General features: G+C 48.6%; 1 protein-coding gene across 1 annotated transcript; it reads right to left on the bottom strand.

Annotated features, from left to right (window-relative positions):
- Positions 1-37: 37 nt before the first annotated feature.
- On the bottom strand, positions 38-14,653 carry SPRYD3 (SPRY domain containing 3). The gene is made up of 11 exons (XM_016201327.2): positions 14,577-14,653; positions 12,965-13,111; positions 11,910-11,985; positions 11,286-11,410; positions 10,826-10,961; positions 9,797-9,982; positions 3,215-3,364; positions 2,734-2,791; positions 1,978-2,097; positions 1,728-1,900; positions 38-1,385 (listed from the first exon to the last, which is right to left on the bottom strand). The coding sequence occupies exons 1-11, from the start codon at positions 14,651-14,653 to the stop codon at positions 1,251-1,253; spliced, it is 1,383 nt and encodes a 460-aa protein (XP_016056813.2). The 3' UTR covers positions 38-1,250.
- Between the last annotated feature and the right edge of the window lie 4,391 nt (positions 14,654-19,044).

Here is a 19,044-nt window from a genome sequence, read left to right as displayed (position 1 = left end):
CCCTTATGTAGTGGAAAGGACTCCTGTATCCTGGCCATGCTGATAAATATGGAAACTCCATCTTTATTGGCTGTATAAACATCTCTGTCTGTACATATATTTCATACATCATAATGCAGGGCCTGAAGGGAGGGCCCAAAGGGTGGCCCCAGCAGCACAACAGCTACCCCCTTTCACCAAAGCCCTATCCGCACTGTGCAAACCAAGGCCAACAGCTCCTGCTCCCACTTCCTCCCAAAAGTCACTGTATAGGGAGAGGGTCAGAGGTCAAGGGGGTAGAAGACAAGAGGGCTTGGTGGGGGAAGATACATGTAAGTGCTAGAATCAAACACTGAAGCAAAATGGACAACTGGCCCAGGCAGCAAGCAGGGATAGGAAGGGGAGTGAGGGGCCCGGCTGCCCTCTGGGACACTCACTGCCCTGTCTACCACAGAAGACATGCTCTGGAGTCTCAGCCTGCATCCCAGGGAACTAAACACAAGGGTACCACTGGTAGACAAAGGATGGCAAGGGGGAAATAGGAACAAAGGCCTCAGTCTCTGCACCTCCACCTGACAGTCCCTCTCTCACACCATTAAACAAGTAATGGGCACCCATTTATGTGTGTCCAGCTGGAAGAGCCGGAGACTCAAATTCTCTGTGGAACTCTGGTGCCTAAGCAGGTGGTGAAGGAGAAGGTGAACTCTCAGGAGAAACGAGACTCTAGAGCAGTCTTCTTGGGACAGCAGTCAGTGGAAGGAGGGAGGACCCAAGAGAGCCCCCTGGCCCAGCCAGAGGGGATGATAGCAGCAACTGATTCACATGATGAAGACAGGGAACAAAAAAGAGGAAATGCAAGGAGAAATACAGTGGTGAACAGGGAGTGGGCTGTCTCTACTCCACTCTACAAAGCCTCAGGCCCAAACAGCGGCTGAGACGGTGTTCACTCCTCTCCACTCACACGGGCCAGTGGGGAAAGTGGACGTGGAGCCCACTGGCCAAAGCAAGAAGGACCCACCGACATAACCACCCTATTCTTTGGGTCTGCCCCTGTCCAACCAGGGACTGAGCCCAGGGAATGATGAGAGGGGTGGCACCAGGTCAGAAACATGGGCCCAGAAGGGCTTGGCAGGGGCCAGATCTAGTAGGGGCAGAGTAACTATCACCCTTGGGGCCTCAGGTAAAGAAATCCTCAGGGAAGTCAGGAATTGGGTACCTGGTCCTGTAAAGGGGCAGGAGAGGGAAAAGGGGCCGGTGTGTGGGAAAAGCCCCTAGCCACTCAAGGGGTGCAGGTCCACTTTGACTTTCTCCCCACAGCTCAGCATTCCAATGGTGGGGAAGAAGCCCCCAGAGGGTACAACAGCATCCTTCTTCCCGATGATCTTGCCATTCCGAGTAAAGAAAACCTGGGGGTGAAGGTGGGGAGAAGAGTAGAGCAGGCAGCTCCGGCCTCTTTTCTGCGGAAGCTGGAGCTACACAGGACTGAACCCCACTCATTCCCAACTCCCAGCATCGCTTGCGGAGACTTGCGGTGATGCAAGAAGTGGCCACAAGAGGGCGTCCCAAGAGAGTGTCCCAGCCAGAGTCTCCAGAACTCAGCGATCCCAATACCTCAGAACAGGAACAGGCCCACAGCAGCGCCAGGCCTTCCCCTCTTCCCTACCCTGGCTCCATTTTCTATTCCCAACAATATCAGCCCTTGCCCAGGCCCAAGAACTCTAGTCCGACCCCAAACCCTCCACACTCACCACCACCTTCTTGCCCTCATGCTCCTGCTCTATCTCTTCCCCATCTTCTTCCTCTTCCTCTTCCTCCTCTTCCTCTTCCCCTTCCTGGTGCAGGTACATGACATTCCGGACATTTCGTACGGCTCGGGCAGTCGGGGACAGGATCACTGTGTCACAACTGTCATCACTGTCACCTAGAAGACCAGGAAACCTGAGCTCCTGTGGTACTGCCCCCACCCTCCACCCCACCAGCCTGGTTGGCCCCACTCACCCTCACTGTCCAGAATGTAGTCCCGGGGGAACATGATTCCACAGCCCATAATATCCCCTTTGTAACAGCGTGGCCCAAAGGGGTCCCCCACACCACTGCCATGGAAGATCTTCCCATCATCTGTTGGAGGAGGGGAGAGAACACACAGTGAAGGAGGTGCTGACATTCCACACCCCCAGAGCAGCCCCTGCTCGAACTTGACATTTCCCTACCCCACCCTCTGGCCCAGAGGAAGGGAAAAAAATAGGTGAAACAAAGATGCAGAGACAGAAGTGGCAAGAGGGCACCAGATTAAAAAATAGAGAGACAATGTGGGACCACTCCAGGGGCTAAGGGGGAAATTCCACAGGGAACTGGTCAGAGAGGGGAGAGGGGCCAGGGATTGGAGGGAGAGGTGGGACCAGGAACTCACCGTTTGTCCTTTCTAAAGAAAGCCCCAAAGAAATCAAGCTGACCAAAAAAAGAAAATGCAGAATCTGCAGGAAGGGCACAGAGGGAGCCAACACAGAGGCCTGGAATGTCCAGTTTGGGCCCAGATCCCCCGCCCTTGCTCTGTTCCCTCCTGGCTTTTAGGGCTTAAAGGAAAAACACAGATGAGGAGAAAGCAGCTTTGGAAGGAAAGCAGATGACAGCAGGGGAAAATCTCTCCAGCCAGATGCTGGAGGAGAGGCCACTTAAGAGGGGTCAGGAAAATGGATGTCCCTGAGTCTCTACATCCCCCACAACCCCAGCTTCCCCAGGGCAGCCCACGCTCACCTGCATGATAAGCCACAGACCCTCTGCTCCAGCCAGGGTGTCTGTTCTTGGGATAATCCTGCACAAAGAAGAAAAAATAAAATCTATGGTACAACACACAAAAGAGGACAGGAGACAGTAGCATCTGAACCTTCAGTCTTCTGGAATAGGTTATAACTCAGACAGCTGCTCACCACCCCTTCAATCACTTGAGGTTGCAGAGGAAGCAGGGAAGGTGAGGAGGATTCTTGGCTTTCCTGGCCAGGGCTGCAAGCTGCCCCCCATCCAGCGTTCTGTGTGTGTGGTATGGTCATGACACTCTCTCAGGTCCTCGGTCACTTGGGATCTGTACCCTTACACAGCAGACACACACCAGGCTCTGTCACAGATTAAGACCTGCCCTCTGCAGCCTGGCCCCTAGATTTCCCAAGAGCTCCCAGACCCATCCCAATAGCCGCCAAGCTGAGCAGCTCCACAGGCAAAAAGCAGCACTAGTGTCTACCTTCCGAGCCAGCCCCAAGGCGATGTAGCATTTCTCTCCAGGGTCTACGATCTCCACCTCGAAGTAGTGGCTACGAGTGCTCAGTGGGTGCCGGGCCTGGGCCAGCCCTACATCAACGATGCTCTTACCCTTGCCCAAGTACTCCAGAAGCTGTAGGGGAAGAGTGGGGGAGGAAGGTAAGGACGCCTGCCCTGGAAACCTGGTTCCAAGGCAGCCTGGGGATCAGTTTCCTGTGTTCCAAAAAAGGCTGGCTAAAAGGTAAAGGATCCTAGAGGAGCAATGTGGGCCTCAATGTTCTAGGAAGGCATGGGAGACGAGGGATGAGGTCAGGAGGTGAAGGTGGAGGCATGAGGAAGAAGGCTGAGCCCATTGCTGAATGCTGCACCTGCCTGCCTAGTAAGCCAAAGACCCTCTCCTTATTTGGGGGGAGACAAGGAGAGCAGCACAGCAACCCAGATGGCTGAGTGCTGGGAACCACACTAGGGGCCTCTAGGTTACATCATCACTTCCCTGAATAACTCTGCCGGGAAACATACACCCAGGGCCCCTGAATAAAAGAAAAGGAGAAGTGAGGACTAGGCTCAGAGGAAACCTGACCACTTTCATAGAGGGGCTAATGGAGACAGGTTAGGTGCCAACTCCAGATGTTTGGGGGAGGGAAGATGAGCTCAGAAGCCAATTCGGTCTGGGATGGAACTGAAATAATTTCTTAAGGTCTTTGTTTCACTTGGCTTCAAACAGAACTGTTCATAGCTGGGATCAGGGAGGTGCCGAGGGTAGCCACAGAACTTAGAAGAACCAGCTCTACTCCATTTAATGTGAGGGAGGGGAGTAGGCAGAACAAAGCTAAGACAGGTTTTCTGATTCCCAGCCCCTTGGTTCCCAGCCCCTCGTGACTCTTTCGAGCTGGAGCAGAGGGGTGGAGAGGGGAGATGACTGATGGGCTCTTGGGGCTCTGCAGTCCCACAATGGTCCTGTCTGGGCATGCTGGGGCAGCAACCCCCAACCTGGGAGGATTTATTTATCAGTTGTCATGGTAATAACCGGCCTATGACTCAACCCCATCCCCTCTTTCCCCCACCTTCGGCATCACCTGGGATTCCTTAATCCCCTTTTAATTAGCCAAACTGCCCGTAAGACTTTCTTCTACCTTCCCACCCTTCCAGCCCTGAAGAATACACATTCCCTGGGGACCTCCTTCACTTATCCCTGGCAAGCCTTGGGACGCTGGCCTCTCACCCCACCAAAGACCACCTGCCTGAACAGGAAAGGAATTATGCTCACCCTCATCAGCAAGAAAGCCTCTGTCTTCAGCACCCTGTCCAGAGAGGAAATAAAGGGACTTGGTCCCCTTCTTAGCTCTGGATTCCCAAAGCCCTGCTACCTCAAGTCCATCCTCCCTTCCTCTCCAAAGAGAACTGGAGGCAGGGAGCAGGGGAGGGAGGGTAAAAGTCAGAGATGTACAGACCACCTAAATCCACACCCAGGCTGACTCCTCTCATTCCTACAGCCAGGGCCTTACACATCTCAGGTTACACTGGCTCTTTTCTATTTATACTCCTAGCCCAGTCTTCTCCATATATCACACTAGAGAGGGGTCCCCTGCATTGCCTTCTGAATTTCTGGATACTAATTAAGACCCACACTATTTGGATTCTGTTTATGGTCCTCTGTGTGTCCTCTGCTTGGCCTGGGTTCCTGCCCTGCACCTCTCCCCACAAGTGGGAAGGGATGTCGTTTGATGCACACTAACAAGCTTTCACCCCATCCAGTCCAAGCAGCCCCCAGCCCACCCTCTCCACCTAGCATTGCAGAACTGGGTGGGGGACCCCACAGCTGCCCTTGACCCACTCCATCCAACTGGCCTCAGTGTAGGAAACAGTGTTCTCCACTTCAAGAGCCAAGAGACAGAGGATCCAGACCCTGATCCTTGGGAAAGACCCACCCGACCATTTCCTGTACCTCAGCCCTGAGAAGGGCAGCACTGCAGTTTCGTCCATGGATAGGGTGGGGATCCTTCTTTAAGCTAAAAGGCCAGGAAAATGAACCACACTAACATGTGACTCTAAAACCCACTCCCACTCCATAGATCAGTTCAGACAGACTACTAATGGCCTGGGAAACAAGATCCCTGCACAATTTGCCCTCTTCAAGAGAGGAACCACCCACCCCTCAGAATGGAAGCCACCCCAATTCATCTGCCTCTTGGATCCATTCACCTGCTATTGAGCAATGTCCCCCCAAGCCTTCCAGAGCCTTCTCAGAGCACTTAGAGGGATGGAGTGAGGGGAAGTTTGGCCTCCCTGACAGATTCTTGCTTGAACCCACTCTTCCCATCCTTAGACTACGGCTATTAGGAACCTAGAGGAGATGGGAGGTTTAGCCCTAGAGCCTTAGTTGCTAGAAGCTTGATGCTGGTCCCTCAATCTATACCTCAGATGCCTCTTAGTTTGAAAGAGAATCAATCAGACCTGGGTTCATATCCTAACTCCTATTACTTACTAGCCACTAACCTTGAGTAAATGATTTTCACTTCTTTAAGCCTAAGTTTCTTCATCAGTAAAATCAGGATACTACTATCTGCATCTCCAAAAATGGGTGAGAAGACAAAATGAAGGGAGTTTCAAGTGCTTAGCACAGAACCTGACACCCAGTAGGTGATCAATACACATTTCTGCCTTTCCCTAAGTCAGAAATGGGGGTTATACTGGAACATGCCAACATATCAGTGCTCCCTAAATATTAACAGTCACCTCAAAGCTATAACAGACTGGAAAAGCCAATCACAAATTAGGAAATGATTTTTCATCTCAGCCTTTACATCCAACAGGAATGGGCCCTTAGGCTCACAGAACTGAGCACTGTTTCTCCAGGAGAGATGATGACCTCCTAGATGATGACCCCAACTCACTGCCTGTCCTATCTCCTTCCAGTGTTTCTCTTCAAACAAAGTTCCTCTACAACTTTGGTGGAGGTAGGGGGAACCCTTTCCTTGGGGCTCTCATGCCCCCATCTCTCGTCCCTCCAAACACAACCAAAACCTTAGGAGGCCAAACAGGTAGACTCAATGCCACAGAATGGAGGCTGCAGACCAGAGTGCAGAAAGCCTACTGCACTCCACCCTCTCCTTGTACCAGTAGCACCTTCTCAGACTCTGCTCTCCTTCTGGTATCTGCCCTCCTCCTCTTGTCAGCAGAAACCCTAATCCCCCTTGACAGGAGCAAGGGAAGGCTCAGTGCCCTGAGGGCCTAGAAGCAGCTGAAACAAGAACCAAGAACATGCTCCCTACCAGCCAGCTCAGGCCCCAACACGGTCTCCTCCAGGGTTGGGTCCATGAAGGACCCCTGGGAGGGTAAAGCCTCATTCACCCCACTTTGTGTACCAAAGCTGTTGCCCCGTCACTAAGGAGATGTCAGAGGAGATCTGAATAGAAAACAAAGACAGAATGAGTCTAATCCCCAAGCTTTACCAACTGCCCCCCACCCTTCACTCATTACCTCACTTTGCAAGGCCTGGAGTCATGGACGAGATGACAGGCAACACCTCCATCCCTGAGCAACACAGCAGCAACACCTCAACACCCTCAGAGTTCTGGGAAGGGGAACTCTTTAGGAGGGGGAACTGAGACCACAGGAAGCAGGGGAAGAATTCCACTCAAGAAAGAGACAGGTCTTAGCCGGTGTGGGTCAGTTGGTTAGGCATCACCCATGCACCAAAAGGTTGCCGGTTCAATTCCCGGTCAGAACATGTGCCTGGGTTGCGGGCTCAATCCCCAGAGGGGGCATACAGGAGACAGCCAATTGATGTTTCGCTCTCACATCGATGTGTTTTTTTTTCTCTCTCTCTCTCCTTTCCTCTCTCTCTAAAAATCAATAAAAATGGAAGGGAGGAAGGGAGGAAGGGAGGAAGGGAGGAAGGGAGGAAGGGAGGAAGGGAGGAAGGGAGGAAGGAAGGAAGGAAGGAAGGAAGGAAGGAAGGAAGGAAGGAAGGAAGGAAGGAAGGAAGGGCCATGTCTAACTATAAGCAAACATGACTAAAAATTAACAACTGTTGAATCTAGATAGTGGGTATATGAGTGTTCACTACAATTTTTTCAAGTTTTCTGTATGTTTGAAATTTTTCATAATGAATGTTGGAGAGAGAAAAAGGGTCAAAAATTGAATTTTCTCTTCTTTATGGAAAGAACCAGTGAAAGGGGAGAAGAAAGGATGATTGAGACTCCAAAACTGAGGAAAAGGGCTAGGAGTAAAAGAATTCTAAGGCAGCCAAATAAACTTACCTAGGAGGGCCTTGGCTGAAGAAACTAGACAGGAGAATCCCAGGGAAGTGGGAATTGAAGCCCAGGAACTCGAGATTCATCTTAGGAGAAGGGGAAAGGATGAGGGGAGATGACTAGCTACAGGAGAGTGGGCTTGGGTAGAAGGTAAGAGCACATATTAGACAGTGGAAAGGCAGTGGGTAGGGATCAAAGAATGAATATCAGGGCTTAGTTTTGTCACTAATTCATGTTCTGACATTTGAACAAGTCCCTTCACTTCCCTGGGACTGTTTTTTCATCAACAGCACAACATGGTATTTGGGAATGTGTAGCTGTCCCAATGTCTAGGGGAGGGGGTACCAGCATCCTATGTCTAGGAGCTGAGGTGTTAAGCACCCTGCCCATCAATGAACCGTCTCACCTAAAATGTCCACAGCCTTTGCACTAAGAAACCCTGGACTGCTGGCACCAAAGCCTCTCCCAAACCTTTATGGTTCTAAAGGGTGCTCTCCTGAGAACATCACCCAGGGTGGGACAAATAGGCTTCAGCACAGCAAAGGTCTGAGGTACCAGGTAAGGGCTCCCCACAGAGAGGAATAAAAAAAAAAAACAGGAAGAGGACAGTTGTGTTGGACACAGAAATAGGAGGCGCAGACACCGTCCAAATGAATTCTCCTAGGCCCTTCCAGGCTGACACAACTCTGATCATTGGGTCAGAAATTCAGGGATGATCACAAAAGGGAGGAGATCAAGAGACAAGTGAGATGAAAGGCCAAGGAGGTGGAAGAAACTGGGTAAGTGACCCTCATTTGAAAGATGGGGTAGTTGGCAAGACTAGAACAGAGGCACATGTCCCTCAGGAGGTGCATGCCCAATCTGCCCCAGAGGAACAAGTGCTCAGGGAGTCATATGCCTACCCTGCCAGCTGTCACAAGCTAGAGTGAGGGTCTGAGAGAAGAGCCAAACTTAACGGTTTATGTCTAAGAAAGAAAAAATTCTTCAGCACATGTCCTGAGGGCATTGTGGGGAGGGCAGGGAGGAATGAAGGCTATTTATAAGTGTCTACAGGATTCTGCATCAATTAGAAAAGATTGCCTGGGAGGAGCCAGGAGCAGAGTGAGGACAGGTCCAGGCAGGGAAAGGATGCCAGAAAAACACTCTTGAGGAGAGGTCAGGGATGAGAGCTGGAACATAGCCCTGGCTCAGTCCCAAGTTCAACTCTGTAGATGTTGTCAAAATGATGGTGGAAGGGGAAAAGAAATGGAAGAGATAGGGTCAAGGAGTGGGCACCTGAGGCCTCCTGACTCATAGTCACTACAATCCTTGGACCCTAGTGTCAGGAGGGGGTATAGAGTACCAGAAGCAGCAGGACCACACACTTTCTGCCATTTTCCCTGAGTCTGACTCACTCCAGAAGGGTGGGAGGGGGGCCTTGCTCATAATCCACTTCCATCCCCCGCTGCTTCTGTTTTGTTATCAAAGGCTGATTTGAAAACAGCCTGGGTTGGGGTGAGAAGGCCAGGGGGTGGAGAAAAGGTTGAACTGGGAGCAAGAGAGCAGCAGAGGGACAATTCGAAGTGGGAGGCCTGAGCAGTCCACTAGAGGCCAGGGCCAGACCCCTGACTCAGCATCCACTCACTCCCAACCCTGCATGAGGTACAGAGCATAGATATGAAGAACTTCCCTCTCTCAAGGTCCATATACTTCCTAAGAAAGCTTAAAATCCAGGGAAAGACTAAAGCAGGCATGACAAGAAGATGTAGGAAAAAAAGCAAGCTTTGGAGGGTCAAGGATTCTCACTGATCTTCCTGTGCCTCTATTCTCATCCTCCATAAAATGTAGGGGAAGACAGAAGAGATTGACATTGACACTTACTCAAAAAGATCTCAAAGAACCTTCCCACATAAGTGGGAATTATGACCACACTGCCCCATAGTACTGTGAATGGAAAGCTTGGGCCAGCTAAGCTGAGATCAAGCCCAAAGGAGGATCCAGGCATCCTGCCTCCCAATCAGTCCTAGCCTCTCTAAGGGAGGTGTGCAGGGCAGCAGAAGGCACCAGGTGCTGAAGGAACCAAAGAAGACAAAGGAGAACTACTACTTGTTCCAAGAGTAAAGCTCTCAGATGAAGGGGAAGGGAAAAAAGCGAATCAGCAATAAGGAGAAAACAGATCAAAAAATCATGTCAAGACCCCAGGCTGTCCTGCCAAAATTCCCATTTCCCAAAACTCTCACCCCCAATTCTAAGCAATTCAGACATGCTTATGTGGCCCACAGGTATTGTGCTCAGCCCTCCCTGCCCCACCCCCACTGCCCCTTACTTACAGTTCCACAGACTCTGACATCATGCAGCCGGCCCCATTCGTCCTCATAACTGTCCACCATCATGACACTGTCATCCTCTCGGCCCAGCTCAGCGTTGAGGTGCAGCCGTACCTCCTCACCCAGGGAGTGCATGCCCACTGCTGGGAACAGCCCATCTGGGGACATGGGCATGATGGTGGAGCCCACCTGCAGTGGGGGGAAGGAGGGAGCTGCCATCTGGCTCACTTTTCCATAGCTCATCTAATTCTCACAGGGTATATTTGAGATGATGCAAAAATAATTATCATATACACTGACAGACAGAAAAACAAAGGTATAGAAAAAATTTTTAAAGCTGCTAAGTACTCCTGGCCGAGCAAGGTATCCACAGAGCTAGAAGACAAACACAAGTTTCTCAACTTGCTGCCAAATATGTTTGGTATGAGTGAGTGTACACTGAGGCAGGAAAATGCTGAGGCCCCGTTGCTGAGAGAGTAGGACCTCTCAGCCAAGGCCCAAGGAAGCAATTTTCCCAGGGTGGGAGCTGAAGCTGGGTGGCTCTCTCTGCTATGTGCTCTTATTGCATCTCTTCACTACTGAAGAGGAAGGGGAAGAAGTGAAACAGGGAAAATAAAACACACAAAGGACATATCCTCGAAAGTATTCAAGTCAAAAATCCAAAGAGAATCTCCAGCTTATGCAGCCAGGCCATAATCTTCTCTTCTTTGTTCCTGCTCAAAACCTTCCCCCCAAATCACCCAATTCTGTCCCGTCCCCCACCCCCCCCACCACCACCAATTTCTGCTCATCTTCTACTGCACTAACTGCCCCTCTGCAACTTTCATCTGGGTAATGTCCCAGCTTCCCCTGGGCAGAAGTGTCTTCTCCTACCCACAGGAAACTTCAGGAGAACCTGAGGCTGGACTAAAGATGGGAACTGAGCGGGTATGTCCCTGAGCAAGCCCCAGACAGCAGACTCTTTCTTATCACTCCCACAAATTATTACACAGCTCCAAACTGCTTAAAACCAACTTGGGACTTCCCACTTACCCGCTTCCCATTTTTGGTGAAGAAGATCTGAGCAGTCTGCACATCAAAGGACACAGGCTCAATACCACAGCCAATCCGGTCCCCGGAGTTGCACTTTGACCCAAACTGGCGGCCCTTGGCTCGGCCATTGTACAGCCTGTGGACAGAGTAGCACAGACACAGGACCTGAGCTGAGCCTCCCAACTTCTCCCCAGTACCAATAGCTGAGGCCTCATGTTGCTGCTCCCAGTCATTCTCTGACAGTATATACCTATGTCCTAGCATGACTTCCACCCTTCCCTCTAAGTCTGCAAACCTCCAAGGGTAGCCGTTAGGCCACCTTCCTGTCCTGATCAGAAAAGTCTATGAAAATATCCCAAGAAAGGTGAAGGAATGGCAAAAGCTACTCTGAAACAGTCCTTTATATCTAAGATTCCAGAATCCATAGGAAGGAGGTCAGGTTCCACAGAAGGCAACTCACTTGCCATCATCAGCATGATAGGCTACAGAGTCAGGCAACCAGCCAGGCTGGTGATCCAAGCTGTAGTACTGAGGGACCAGCCCCACGGCAATGGTACCTCGGACACCACTGTCCACAATAGACACCTGGAGGGAGAAGAGGGCCGTTAGCACATATGGGAAATGGGAACTGCTAGGGGTTTGAGAAAGTGGGGTTAGACATCAAAGGGGGCTAAGGCTCAAAGAGACAACAGACATGGGAATCAGCGAAAAAGACAGGACACTCAGAGGGAGAACTGGGAGAGTGGGAGCCTACTTCACCGTGATTACTTAGAAAATAATTTCCAATTAATGGATAGGAGATTAAGTAGATGCTGGGCTTGGGTTAAGGGGTGGGAAAGGACATGGATCAAAGTCTGGGATATGGGTCAAAGTCTACTTAGATGAGGGGCAGAAGAGCAGAAGGGACAACATAACAGGACTTCAGGGCACCTATCTCTCAGATTAGGCATCATGCTATCCTGTGGCCTTTTCCCAGCCAACAAGCCAACAGGACAGCCCTGGTGGAAAATTTAAAGGTCCAGGCTGTGAATCTAGTAAAAAAAGGTCCTTCGAGCTTAATGATCTCACCCCCTGCTCTGCTCACCTCAAAATAATTGCTGTCCTTGGTCAGGGGTCGAGAAGCCACATAGCAGCCAACTTCACCGGAGTTTCCATGGTAACTGAAGGAGAAATGAGTGGGAGGTTCCATTAGCAGCCTAGCCCAAGAGTTGGGGGAAGGGCCTCATCTCCAGCCCCCACCCTGTGAAGGCCAGCACAGAGGAGAATCCATTAGGCCACACTTTAGGACATCTGCACAGACACCATAACAAGATACTTAAGGTTACCCACTCCTCCCGCTGCCTCCAATCAGGGTCCAACCCATGCCAGACCAATGCAAGCCTGGTTTCTTCATTTCCAGGGGGAAAAGAAAACAGAGCCTCCCTTAGTTGCCTATTAGGGGTCTCACAACCCTGTCTAACCTCAATCCCTCATGCTGCAGCTTCGGCCCTTTTCCTCTGGCTCTGTCCTCAGTGGAGCTGGAGAACGGCTGGTCTCCATCCTCTGTACCAAAGCCCTTCGTAGATTGGAAGACAGTTATTCAGTCCCCACTCCTCAGCTTTCTTGTTTCCAGGCTAAATAGCACTACTTCCTTCCCCCCTTCAGTGACAACTCTGTGAGAGAGTTAGGCTCAGAAGGAGTCAGGGAAGGGGTACAAGCCAGAAAAGAGGGAGAAAATAAACACAAACACACAATCCAAAGGGTTGTAAGGTGGTGAGCAGGATGCACTACATAACTGTCCTTCCCCAAACAGGAAATCCACTGTCTTTGAAATGGCCATTCTTCACCTAAGGCAACCCCTGAGACACAGCCAGAAGGAGACCCACTGGAGTCTTCTCAACATGCACTTGGGCAACTCCTGAGACCCCCCTGTCTCTCACAGGACTGCTTCCAATGCAGACCAGGATAGTGACCCAGGGACACAGGCAGAAGGGAGTGCAAAAGGAAGCAGCACACACTGCTCCACTCAGAAAGGCCTTCACGGTCAACAGCATTCCCCTCCCAGTGCAGTGTAGACAGTCCTCTGCCTCTAAAAAAGCTTGTTTTCATCTCTAAGATCTGACACAAGAAGGAAAATATGGAAAACTGCCCTCAACTCACCTCAAAGTGTCTCCATCTACAAGAATGTGCTTGAACCTCTCCTGATACCGGAAAGCCCGGACCTCCCGAATCTCCCGAATTCGCCTGCGCCAGTTCAGAAACCGGTAGTGCAGATTGAGGTCATCCATCTTGTTCATGAGAACAAACCTGCCGGTGGGGAGAAAGGGATTGAGGAGGAAGCAGGGCCCTTAGCAGAGCATCAGCCTGCTTTACCAGAAATGTGGTGAGCGCACTGATCAGTTGCCCAGATTGACCTCAACAATCTCCATCCTCATTCTTTCGTTCAACATTTACTGTTGTAGGTGCTAGAGACATGCTGTGAACGAGATAGATGGGATTCCTGTTCTAACAGGGCTTCCATTCTAGTGTTAAGGAGGCATGCCAGACAAAAAACAGACATAACCATGTTAGACAGTGGAGGAAAAAGCAAAGTGAGGTGATAAAGAATATGGGGTGACCTCTATCTAAAGAAGGCGTCTCTCTGAGAAGGTCACATTAGAGTTGAGATGAGAAGGAGTCAGGCGTGTGAAGAGTCCAAGAAAGAGCATTCCAAGCCCAGGGGACAGCGAGGACACAAGTCCTGGGATAGAAGGGAGCTGGCATGGTAGAGAAATAAAAGGTCAGGGTGGCTGGTGTATAAGGAATATGAGAGACAATACAAGAAGAGGACAAGAAGAAGGCAGGGGCCAGATGATGGCCCTATAGACCATAGTGAGGAGTTTGAATTTTATTCCAAGTGTGATGGGAAACCTGTGGAGGGTTTTAAGCAAGGAAATGATACAAACTTAAAAGTTTGTCAGGTCTTAAAGATCATTATGCTGTTGTTGGAGAACTGAGCAAAAGAGGAGTGAGAGTGGCGAACAATTAATTACGAGGTTGTGGCACCAATTCAGATGAGAGATGGAATCCCCTAAAATGGCAGCAGTGAAATGAAGAGAAGAATGATCTGGGTATTTGAATCACTAATGGTGCTAACATACGAATAAATGAATGAATGAATTTTTTCCTCCTAGGAGGTGAAAGTGAGAAAAAGGTGAGGTACTTTTCCTATCCCCCAAACCCTGAGACAGGGGTTCCATCAAGGCCTGACAGTGCTTTGCACACAGTAGGTGCTTAGTAAGGCTGAGCTGGGCTGAATTCAATCCCAAGGCACGCATTAGACCCTTTTGCAGCAGCTACAAGCCACCACGTGGCCTAGAAGGGTAAGCACCTGCGGGGCAGCCGTTCCACTGCCCTCACTCGGTCAGGGCTCCATCCGAGGTAGATGCCAGCGCCCGGGACCTAGGGGCATCTGCTTCCCCAGAACCCCACAGCCAGGGTACCGGTGAGTGACCGCCGCACCAGCCCCCGCCTCCACGCCGGGCCCGGCCTGGTCACTCAGAAGAGACCCGGGGGCAACGCGGCCAGCCTGTCTGTGTGACTACGCCCAGTCTCCCCAAGCCGGGCACCGGGCCGAGGGTCCAGACGGGGTAAGCCCTGAGGCTAGAGCGCAAGGCGCCGCCCACGACCCCGGAGCCCTCGCCCAAGACCCCAGCCTCCCTCCTCCCGCCTCCCGCCTCAGGCCCCGGGGAGACCTGAGATCCCTGGGACCCCGCCCCCGATCCCCGCCTACCGGGGCCGCCGCGTCCTCCTCATCCATAGGCCTCTCAGCTTGCACTCTAGCTCTTCAGCCGCCGCCACCACACACATCCGGGTCCCCGCCCTACCTACGCTCCCCAGGGCCCGCCTCCCACCACCATGCCCAGCCAATCCAAAAAGATCTAGGACGACAGGCACCTGAAAGAGCCAATAGGAGGACGCAGGCAGAGTAGGGCGCGGCCCGGTGAACCGGGTACCTAGCGCTGGGTCGGGTTTGGTAAACCCGGGTGTCGGGAGGGTGGGAGGCGGCGACGTGGCGGCACGCCCGGCGCGCTGGGCGGGCTGGGTGCTGACGGGGCGGTGCAGGGGTGGCTCCGGCGCTGGGTGGGGCGGTTGGGGAAGGTAGAAGCACACCGACAAATACTGCTCGTGTTTCCTGAGCCTGGTCTGTGCGAGACGTGATGCTCAAAGCTTTGCGGCGATGTCATTTTAATACACTCAACAACCTTATGAAATGAGCCTTATTACTATCTCTTTTTTGCAAATGAAGAGCCTGAAACCGGCCTCCATAGTTTGTGAGCTTAATGTAACCATATGCTTTATATTCTCCTGAGCTGTGCTATTATCGTGCGTTATATTCTTACAAGCTCCATTTCTTGTAACCTTTCGCTCACTCTGGGACATTCCATTCCAAGAGAGAATTTCCAATGCAAAAAGCACAGTGGCGTGAAACTGTTCAGGAACAAAGGGGTTTGCTGTGACTTAAGAAAGTTAGGTTTGAGTCATAGTCTGAAGGGAAGAAGGATGCAAACATTTATTGAATACCTACTGAAGGGTGTTATTGCCATTCTGGGGAGGACTTCCTTGATTTCCTCCCATCACCGGATCCTTTTTCCAAATAGGAAAGTTTCCCCCCCTCTGTATACTCATACGATGTAGTTTGCACCTCATTTATAGCACTTATTGCAATCATACTTTTATTATAAAAAGTCACCTCTGTATGTAGACCTGTCTCTGCTAGCCTGTGAGTTAATTCAGACTCTGGGATTTATCCTATTCTTATCATAAATAGGTACTCCACAAATGTTGAATCAAACGGAAGCCATCATCTCTTACACAATAAACAGCGACCACTGGCATCCTAGAAATAGGTGATGGAATTAGGTGTAGATGAGAAATTGAGAAACCTAGGTTAGAGCCCCAGTTCTGTGACTGAAAGGTCAAGATCTTGGTATTCTTATCAAAAAAGAATTATTGAAGCATGTGTTCTCTTAGTTCCCTCCCAGCCCCTGGGTTACGTAGTTCTGGACAGTTAACTCTCCCTAACTTGTCTCCAGCTCCTTCTGTTTCCTTCATTTCTTCTATTCCACCCCCTCTTCCTGAGCTATGAAAATATTTCAGGTGTCAACTCAGCTCTTCCCAAAGACAGAAAGTGACCAGCCAGGGCAGCTCCCAGAATCTCGTCCATGCCACACTGGGTCTCCTGGCTCCCTCTGGAGACTAGTTAGCTGCCTAGGGCCTGAGACAGAGAGAGATGACAGAAGAAGGTGTGTCTGAAGTGTTATTGATGGTTGGCGATTCTACTCCGGATTTCCTCATCTTCAGGTTCCAAGGGTGGGGCTGGCCTTTTTGGTGAATCCTCAATCTGTTGGCATTCTCAGAACCTAATTGATAAATTGTGCTTGATATCTAAATATATTTAATTAAACAGCTTTATTGAGGTATAATTGACATATCATAGGTCATACATATTTAAGATATCCAGTTTGATAAGTTTTGTATACACCCATGAAAATATCACCACAATCTAGATAATGAACATACCATCACTCCCAAAAGTGTACTCACGCTCCTTTATAATCCCTCCTTTTTATCCCCAGAAAACCACTAATCTGCTTTTATCACTAGTTTAGTTTGCATTTTCTATAATTTTATGTAAGTGAAATCATACAGGATATGCTCCTGGGGGGTGGTCTAGCTTCTTTAATTCAGCATAATTATTTTGACATTTATCCATGATATTGCATGTATGAGTAATTCATTCTTTTTTATTGCTGAGTAGTATGCTATCGTATGGATATACCACAACTTATCATTCACTTGTTGATGGACATTTGGTTGTTTCCAGTTTGGGGCAATATTATAAATAAGGCTGCTATGAATATTCATGCACAAATGTTTGTATGGTCATATATTTCATTTTCTCTTGAATAAATATTTAGGAGTGAGTGGCTGGATCACAAGGTAGAAGTGTACTTAATGTTTTGAGAAACTGGCAAACTGATTTCCAAAGTAGTTGTATCATTTTAAATTTCTATCATCAGTGAATGAATGTTCCAGTTATTCCACATCCTCCCCAGCACTTTTATTTATTTTTATTTTTTATTTTTTCAGTGTCATTTATTGTCTGTCATTCTTTTAAATTGTAGCCATCCTAATAGGTATATAGTGGTATTTTGTTGTGGTTTCAATTTGTATTTCCATAATGATTGATGATATTGAGCATCTTTTCACATGCTTATTTACCATCCATATACCTTCTTTGGTGAAGTGTCTGTTCAAGTCATTTGCCCATTTAAAAAACTGAGTTATTTTTATTTAAAAAAAAAAAAAAAAAAGCCTGGCCTGTGTTGCCTAGTGGTTTGAGTGTGAACCCAAGCACCAAGAGGTCACCAGTTTGATTCCTGGTCGGGGCACATGCCAGGGTTTTGGGCTCAATCCCCAGTAAGGGGCATGCAGGAAGCAGCCAATCCATGATGTTTCTCTCTCATCAATGTTTCTATCTCTCTATCCCTCTCTCTTCCTCTCTAAAAATAAATAAAAACATATTTTTAAAAATCATGCTATTTTTTTTTCCTTAATATTGCATTTTGAAAGTTCTTTATATATTCTAGATTCAAAACCTTTATTAGGTATATAATTTACAAATATTTTCTTCCAATCTGTGGCTTGTCTTCTCATTCTATTAATAGTGTCTTTCAAAGAGCAGTTCTTAATCATAAAGATGTCTAATTTATCAAGGTTTAACTTATGAATCATGTTTTTGGTGTTCTGTTTAAGAAATCTTTGCTTAGTCCAAGGTCATAAAGATAGCCTCCTATGTTTTCTTCTAGAAGTTTTATGGCATGTAAGTCATAATTCATTGAATTATTTTTTTTTGAAACAATTTTATATTTGCAAAAATAGTACATGAATTCCATATGCCTTTCACCCAATTTCCTCTAATGTTTCCCTCTTACAAAACCATAGTACAATCATTGGAACCAGAATATTAACATTGGTGCAATACTGTTAAGTAATTTACAGACCTTTTTCAAATATCACCAATTATTCTACTCATGTCTCTTTTTTTGTACAGAATCTAATCCAGGATCCCACATTACATTTACTTGTCATGTCTTCTTAGTCTCCTCAATCTGGGACAGTAATTCCATCTTTCCTGAAGAGTACATGCCAATTATTTGGTATAATGTCCCTCAGTTTCATTTTATCTGATATTTGCTCATTATTAGATTGAGGATAATTATGTATTAACAACTGTATTGAGATGTATGATTCATTTTGAGTGAACTTTTGTATATTGTGTGAGATATGGGTCAAAGTTCATTTTTTTTTTTTTCCATATGGATATCCAATTGTTCCAGCAACATTTGTTAAAAAGAGTATCCTTTCCCTACTGAATTGCCTTTACACCTTTGTCAAAATCAACTGATCAAGTAAAAAAAAAAAAGATGTAAGGAAAGAAAAAATAATAAATTGACCATATATGTATGAGCCTATTTCTAGATTTCTATTCTGTTCAACTGGTCTGTTTCTCTATCTTTATGTTTTGATTACTATAGCTTTATAATAAGTCTTGAGATCAGGTAATATAAGTCCTCCAATTTTGTTGTTTTTTGTGGGTTTTTTAAATCCTCATCAGAGGACTATGTTCCTATTGATTTTAGAGAAAGAGGGAGGGAGAGAGAGAGAAACATCAATATGAGAGCAAAACTTCGATTGGCTGCCTCCTGCACTGTCCCCACCAGGGATCAAACCCACAACCTAGTCATGAGCCCTGACCAGAATCGAACCTGCAACCTCTCCTGTTGAACCATGAACACACCCTGGGCCTCTCAACTCTGAGAGCAAGGGGAGGAAGAGGAAAAGAGAGAGTAGGGGCTGAAGGGGTGAGAGGGCCCTGGGGTGGTCTGGGCTCACTCAGAAATACAGGGCACTGATGGAGCCTTAAGAAAAGTGGGACCCTAGCTGGTTTTGCTCAGTGGTTAGAGCATCAGCCTGCAGACTGAAGGGTCCGGTGTTTGATTCCAACCAAGGGCACATACCTCGGTGGCAGGCTTGATCTGGGGCACCAGTCAGGCCTGGTGCCAATTGATGTGTATCTCTCTCTTTCTCTCTCTCTCTTTCCCCCTTCTACTCTCTGAAAAAAACAATGGAAAAAAATATCCTGGAGTGAGGATTAAAAAAAAGAAGAAGAGTTGGGATGCACTCCCTTCACCTCT

This window comes from Miniopterus natalensis, chromosome 2, assembly GCF_054644295.1.
Source record: "Miniopterus natalensis isolate mMinNat1 chromosome 2, mMinNat1.hap1, whole genome shotgun sequence".
Taxonomy (NCBI): domain Eukaryota; kingdom Metazoa; phylum Chordata; class Mammalia; order Chiroptera; family Miniopteridae; genus Miniopterus; species Miniopterus natalensis.
Note: the sequence above shows the minus strand (reverse complement) of the source record. Positions and strands in the feature narration are given on the sequence as shown.

Coding starts and splice junctions, on each gene's coding strand:
- SPRYD3 (XM_016201327.2), bottom strand. CDS start 14,653: ATGTGTGTGGTGGCGGCGGCTGAAGAGCTAGAGTGCAAGCTGAGAGGC. Junction 10,962..11,285: donor TATCATGCTGATGATGGCAA/GTGAGTTGCCTT, acceptor CTCTGTCCACAG/GCTGTACAATGGCCGAGCCA. Junction 3,365..9,796: donor ATGTCAGAGTCTGTGGAACT/GTAAGTAAGGGG, acceptor CTTCCCCTACAG/CTTCTGGAGTACTTGGGCAA.